This window comes from Eriocheir sinensis, chromosome 49 (assembly GCF_024679095.1).
Source record: "Eriocheir sinensis breed Jianghai 21 chromosome 49, ASM2467909v1, whole genome shotgun sequence".
In the NCBI taxonomy this organism is placed as follows: domain Eukaryota; kingdom Metazoa; phylum Arthropoda; class Malacostraca; order Decapoda; family Varunidae; genus Eriocheir; species Eriocheir sinensis.
This window is the reverse complement of record NC_066557.1, coordinates 11361992-11369149: the sequence shown is the minus strand read 5'-3', so window position 1 is coordinate 11369149 and position 7158 is coordinate 11361992. Positions and strand designations below refer to the sequence as shown.

The following is a 7158-nucleotide window of genomic DNA, read 5'->3' as shown; positions in this document are numbered from 1 at the left end:
TCGTTTTCTACTCTTCTTCTACTTCTACTTCTACTCAGTTACGAGAGTGAAAACCCAGATTCGAGTTCTCTCTCTCTCTCTCTCTCTCTCTCTCTCTCTCTCTCTCTCTCTCTCTCTCCAGATTCCCTATATACTAAATTAAAGAACAAAAACTAAATAAATAAGGAAACTACAAGAAAACACTAATAAAATATATAAAAATCATGCAATACATCATCTACGTAAAAAAAATCTTAAGAATACTCTCAAAATTACTCTTAAAATTACTCTTAGGACAAAACTCTTAACATTACTCTTAGGAAAAACTCTTAGGACAAAAACCTTGCTTGGCCCTTTGTTTTAGGCTCAAGTCCGAGGTCCGGGAGGGAGGGAGGGGAGGGTATATAAGGCTCGGGGGAGGGCTGGGGGCGTCAGTTCGGGGGTGGAGCTCAGTAGCCACGGTCCAGCATGTTGTCGGTACTCTTGCGGTGGTTGTACTTGAGGCTTATCATACACCAGGCAGCCACGATTCCGAAGATCTAAGGGGAGAGAGAGAGATAAAAAGAGATTGTTATAAAGATAGAAATAGGAATGTAAATAAAGAGATAGATTGTTATGAAGATAGATAGTAAAGTAAATAAAAAGGTAGATTGTTATGAAGATAAATAGGAATGTAAATAAAAAGATAGAGAGGAAGATACAGAGATAGATATAAATACAGGAATAGATGTATAGATAGATAGACAGACAGATAAAGAAGTAAATAGAGATGGAAAAAAACAATGAAGTAGATACAGCCAAATAATTATACAGTTGAATCTCATTAATTATACAAGTTACCTTAATTCTGCAGGTAAACCAAATAAATAATACAGGTAAATCTATCTTATTCTACAGGCAAATCTGGTAATTAACTCCACAGGTAACACTCATTAACTCCACATGTAACACTAATTAACCCCACACAGGTAACACTAACTCCACAGGTAACATCAACTCTACAGGTAACATTTCTCCTACAGGTAAAAAGTAAAACTAATCCAACTCCACAGGTAACACTAATTAACTCCACAGGAAACACTAATTAACTCCTACAGGTAACACTAATTAACTCCTACAGGTAACACTAATTAACTCCACAGGTAACATCAACTCCACAGGTAACACTAATTAACTCCACACAGGTAACACTAATCAACCCCACACAGGTAACATCAACACCACAGGTAACATTCCTCCAACAGGTAAAACTAATTGCGCCCCACAGGTAGGTAGCTCTCCCGCACAGGTAAAGTCTGACCCACCTGGAAGAAGACGAGGAAGAGCGCCACGCCCGCGATCCATCCACTGCGGCTCTCCAGGTACGAGGTAAAACCACGCACACACCCCATGTACCCAATGTCCTGCACGTACCTGGGGAAGGAAGGAGAGGAGAGAGAGGTTGGAGAGAGATGAGGGAGAGAGAGATAGGTAGGAGAGAGAGATGAGGAAGAAGGCTTAGGTAGGAGGAGGGGAAGAGGATGGGTGAGAGGAAAAGGGAGAAGAGGAAAGAGAAAGAGGAGGTAAGGAATAAACGAAAAAAAATGAAAAAATGATTGACAGTGAAATAAATGGAATGAAAAAGAAACTGATTAAGAAAAGCAAACACACACACACACACACACACACACACACACACACACACACACACACACACACACACACACACACACACACACACACACACTCTCACCAAGCGTTGCCGGTGACGGGGTTGTAACAGGTGGTCGGGATCACTTTGTTCCACTTGATGTAGTCCAGCGTCCCGAAGGCCCCGCAGCAGCCCACCTGGGGAGAGGGGGGAGGTTAGAGGGGAGAAGGGGGGAGGGGAGAAAGGGATTAATGGATGGGGAGGGAGATGAGAGTTTAAGACGTGAAAGGAGGCGAAAAAACTTATCTGTATTTATTTTTTTGTTCCAAGCTCCCCTAATACTAATACCAATACTAATACCAATACTAACACTTACACCAATACTAACACTAATACCACTACTAATACCAATACTAACACTTATACCAATACTAATACCAATACTAATACCAATACTAATACCAATACTAACACTAATACCACTACTAATACCAATACTAACTTATCTATTCTTCTTTCCATATTTTTCTATTTACTTCTTTTCATTAACTTCTATGCTCGTCTTTTTGGTACTTTTCTTATTTCAATCTATTACTAACTAATCTGTTCTTTTTTCCTTATATTTTTTCTAGTTATTTCTTTTTATTAACTTCTATGCTTGTCTTTTTGGTTCTTTTCTAATTCCAATCTATAACTAACTAATCTATTCCTCGTCCAACATTTTTCTTCTTATTTCTTTTTATTAACTTCTATGCCTGTCTTTTTGGTACTTTTCTTATTCCAATTTATAACTAACTAATCTATTCTTCGTTCCTTATTTTTTCAGGTATTTCTTTTCATTAACTTCTATGCTCGTATTTTTGGGTTCTTTTCTTATTCTAATTTATAACTAACTAATCCATTTTTCTTTCGCTTTATTTTCTAGTTATTTCTTTTCATTAACTTCTATGCTTGTCTTTCTTGGTTCTTTTCTTATTCCAGTCTATAACTAACTAATGTATCCTTCGTTCCTTATTTTTCTAGTTATTTCTTTTCATTAACTTGTATGCTTGTCTTTTTCGGTACTTTTCTTATTCCAATCCATAACTAACGAAACAAATTTTCTTTCCTTATATTTTTCTAGTTATTTCTTTTTATTAACTTCTATGCTTGTCTTTTTGGTGCTTCTCTTATTTCAATCTATAACTAACTAATCTATTCTTTCCTTATTTTTCCAGATATTTCTTTTTATTAATTCGTATGCTCGTCTTTTGGGTACTTTTCTTTTTCCAATCTATAACTAACTAATCTATTCTTTCCTTATATTTTCTAGTTATTTCTTTTCATTAACTTCTATGCTCGTCTTTTTGTGTTCTTTTCTTATTCCAATTTATAACTAATCTATTCCTTGTTCCTTATATTTTCTAGCTATTTCTTTTTATTAACTTGTATGCTTGTCTTTTTTGGTGCTTTTCTTATTCCAATTTATAACTAACTAATCTATTTTTCTTTCCATATTTTTCTATATACTTCTTTTCATTAACTTCTATGGTCGCTTTTTAGTACTTTCCTTATTCCAATCTATAACTAACTAATCTATTCTTCGTTCCTTATTTTTCGTTATTTTTTATTAACCTCTATGCTCGTCTTGTTCGTTCTTTTCTTATTCCAAATTATAACTAACTAATCTATTTTTCTTATTATAATGAATAACTAACTAATCTATTCTTTCCTTATTTTTTCTAGTTATTTCTTTACATTAACTTCTATGCTTGTCTCCTTGGGTTCTTTTCTTATTCCAATTTATAACTAACTAATCTATTCCACGTTCCTTATATTTTCAAGCTATTTATTTTTATTAACTTGTATGCTTGTCTTTTTTTGGGTGCTTTTCTTATTCCAATTTATAACTAACTAATCTATTCTTTTTTCCATAATTTTCTATATACTTCGTTTCATTAACTTCTATGCTCGTCTTTTTATACCTTCCTTATTCCAATCTATAACCAAGTTCCTTTTATTTTCTAATTATTTATTTTATTAACTTGTATGCTTGTCTATTTGGTGTTTTTCTCATTGCAATCTATAACTAATTAATCTATTCTTCGTTCTTTATATATTTTAGTTATTTCTTTTCATTAACCCCTATGCTTGTCTTTTTGGTTCTTTTCTTATTCCAATCTATAACTAACTAATCTATTCTTTGTTCCTTATTTTTCCAGGTATTTCTTTTCATTAACTTCTATGCGTCTTTTTGGTGCTTTTCTTATTCCAATCTATATCTAACTAATCTATTCTTCGTTCCTTATTTTTCTAGTTATTTCTTTTTATTAACTTCTATGCTCGTCTATTGGTGCTTTTCTTTTTTCCAATTTATAAGTAAATAATCTATTCTTCTTTCCATATTTTTCTATTTACTTCTTTTCATTAACTTTTATGTTCGTCTTTTTAGTTCTTTTCTTTATTCCAATCGATAAGTAACTAATCTATTCTTCGTTCCTTATTTTTCTAATTATTTCTTTTCATTAACTTCTATGCTCGTCTTTTTGGTGCTTTTCTTTTTCCAGTCTTTAACTAACTAATATATTCTTTACTTATTTTTCGAGGTATTTCTTTTCATTAACCTCTATGCTTGTCTTTTTGGTACTTTTGTTATTCCAATCTATATCTAACTAATATATTCTTCGTTCCTTATATTTTCTAGCTATTTCTTTTTATTAACTTGAATGCTTGTCATTTTTGGTGCTTTTCTTATTCCAATCTATAACTAACTAATCTATTTTTCTTTCCTTATATATATTCTAGTTATTTCTTTTCATTAATTTCAATGCTTCTCTTTTTGGTACTTTTCTTATTCCAATCGATAAATAAATAATCTATTCTTTCCTAATTTTTTCTAGTTATTTCTTATGCTCGTTTTTTGGGTTCTTTTCTTATTCCAATTTATAACTAACTAATCTATTCTTCGTTCCTTATATTTTCTAGCTATTTCTTTTTATTAACTTGAATGCCTGTCATTTTTGGTGCTTTTCTTATTCCAATCTATAACTAACTAATCTATTTTTCTTTCCCTATATTTTGTAGTTATTTCTTTTCATTAACTTGTATGCTTATCTTTTTTGGTTCTTTTCTTATTCTAACTAACTAGTCTTTTTCTTTCCTTATATTTTCTAGACATTTCTTTTCATTAACTTCTATGCCTGGTCTTTTTTAGTGCTTTAACTAACTATTCTATTCTTTTCGTTTTATATATTTTCTATTTTTTTCTTTATTAACTTGAATGCCTGTCATTTCTTGGTGCTATAACTAACTAATCTATTTTTCTTTCCCTATATTTTGTAGTTATTTCTTTTCATTAACTTCTATGCCTGGTCTTTTTTAGTGCTTTTCTTATTCCAATTTATAAATAACTAATCTATTCCTTCTTTATTTTCCGGGGTATTTCTTTTTATTATTTCTATGCTCGTCTTTTTGGTGGTTTTCTTATTCCAATTTATAACTAACTAATCCATTCCTTTTTTATTTTTCCAGGTATTTCTTTTTATTATTTCTATGCTCGTCTTTTTAGTGCTTTTCTTATTCCAATTTATAACTAACTAATCTATTCTTTCCTTATTTTTCCAGGTATTTCTTTTCATTATTAACTTCTATGCCTGTCTTTCTGGTACTTTTCTTATTCCAACATATAACTAACTAATTTATTCTTCGTTCCTTATTTTTCCTTTTATTTCTTTTTATTAACTTCTATGCTCGTCATTTTGGTGCTGTTCTTATTCCAATCTTTAACTAACTAGTCTATTCTTTCCTTATTTCTCCAGATATTACTTTTAATTAATTCGTATGCTTGTCTTTTGGGTATTTTTCTTATTCCAATCAATATCTAACTAATCTATTCTTTCCTTACATTTTCTAGTTATTTCTTTTCATTAACTTCTATGCTCGTCTTTTTCGTGCTTTTCTTATTCCAATTTATAACTATCTAATCTATTTCTTCCTTATTTTTTTAGTTATTTCTATTTATTAACTTCAGTGCTTGTCTTTTTGGTGCTTTTCTTATTCCAATTTATAACTAACTAATCTATTCCTTCCTTATTTTTCCAGGTATTTATTTTTATTATTTCTATACTCGTCTTTTTGGTGCTTTTATTATTCCAATTTATAAATAACTAATCTATCCTTCGTTCCTTATTCTTCCAGGTATTTCTTTTAATTAACTTGTATGCTTGTCTTTTTGGTACTTTTCTTATTCCAATCTATAACTAACTAATCTATTCTTCGTTCCTTATTTTTCTAGTTATTTCTTTTCAATAACTTCTATGCTTGTCTTTTTGGTACTTTTCTTATTCCAATTTAAAACTAACTAATCTATTCCTTCCTTATGTTTTTAGTTATTTATTTTCATTAGCTTCTATGACTGTCTTTTTTTAGTACTTTTCTTATTCCAATTTATAACTAAATAATTTATTCCTTCCTTATTTTTCTGAGTATTTCTTTTATTATTTCAATTGCTATGTCTTTTGCTTTTCTTATTCATTTATAAATAACTAATCTATATCTTCCTTATATTTCCAGGTATTTCTATTCATTAACTTCTATGCCTGTCTTTTGGTGCTTTTTTATTCAATCTATAACTAAATAAAAATGATCTTTCATATAATTTAAACTTTCATATGCCATTATATTTATTTATACTTTTCTTTTATTTAACTATTGCTCAGAAATATATGATCATTGTTTTTAGTCCTTTTTTAAGCTCTGGAAATGAGTACGCTACAGAAAAACCGAACTTTATATAATTTAAATATTCATAGGCCATTTTCCTTATTAATTTTTGCTTCTAATAGTTTTCACTGCCCAAAAATATATTATCAATAGTTTTTACTTCTTTTTTAAGCTCTGAAACTTAGTACGCTACATAAAAACAGGATTTCATATTATAACTTTAACCTTCATATACCATTTTTCTTATTAATTTCTGCTCAAAAATATATTATATTTGGTTTTTTGTCCTTTTTTAAGCTCTGAAACTGAGTACTAATCTATTCCTTTTCCCTTATATTTTTCTAGTTATTTCTTTTTATTAACTTATATGCTCGTCTTTTTGGTGCTTTTCTTATTCAAATCTATAACTAACTAATCTATTCTTCTTTATTTATTTTTCTAGTTATTTCTTTTTATTAACTTCTATGCTCGTCTTTTCGGTACTTTTCTTATTCCAATCTATAACTAACTAATCTATTCTTCTTTTCTTATTTTTCTAGTTATTTCTTTTTATTAACTTCTATGCTTGTCTTTTTGGTACTTTTCTTATTCCAATCTTTAACAAACTAATCTATTCCTTTTTTATCTTCCCAGGTATTTCTTTTTATTATTTCTATGCTCGTCTTTTTGGTGCTTTTCTTATTCCAATTTATAACTAACTAATCTATTCCTTCCTTATTTTTCCAGGTATTTATTTTTATAATTTCTATGGTCGTCTTTTTGGTGCTTTTCTTATTCCAATTTATAACTAACTAATCTATTCCTTCCTTATTTTTCCATGTATTTATTTTTATTATTTCTATGCTCGT

The 7158-nt window shown here is 29.7% G+C and overlaps 1 protein-coding gene across 3 annotated transcripts in view; it reads right to left on the bottom strand.

The window, feature by feature from the left end:
- LOC126981918 (tetraspanin-2A-like) overlaps window positions 1-7158 on the bottom strand; it is an 89312-nt gene that overhangs the window by 515 nt on the left and 81639 nt on the right. For all 3 annotated transcript variants that reach the window (XM_050833584.1, XM_050833585.1, XM_050833586.1), the window contains exons 5-7: window positions 1712-1806; window positions 1284-1392; window positions 1-518 (exon numbers count right to left, since the gene is read on the bottom strand). The exon at window positions 1-518 is cut by the window's left edge and continues 515 nt beyond it. In XM_050833584.1, coding sequence (XP_050689541.1) covers window positions 429-518; window positions 1284-1392; window positions 1712-1806 — 294 coding nt within the window. In that variant the 3' untranslated portion in view covers window positions 1-428. The remainder of the gene's footprint in view (window positions 519-1283; window positions 1393-1711; window positions 1807-7158) is intronic.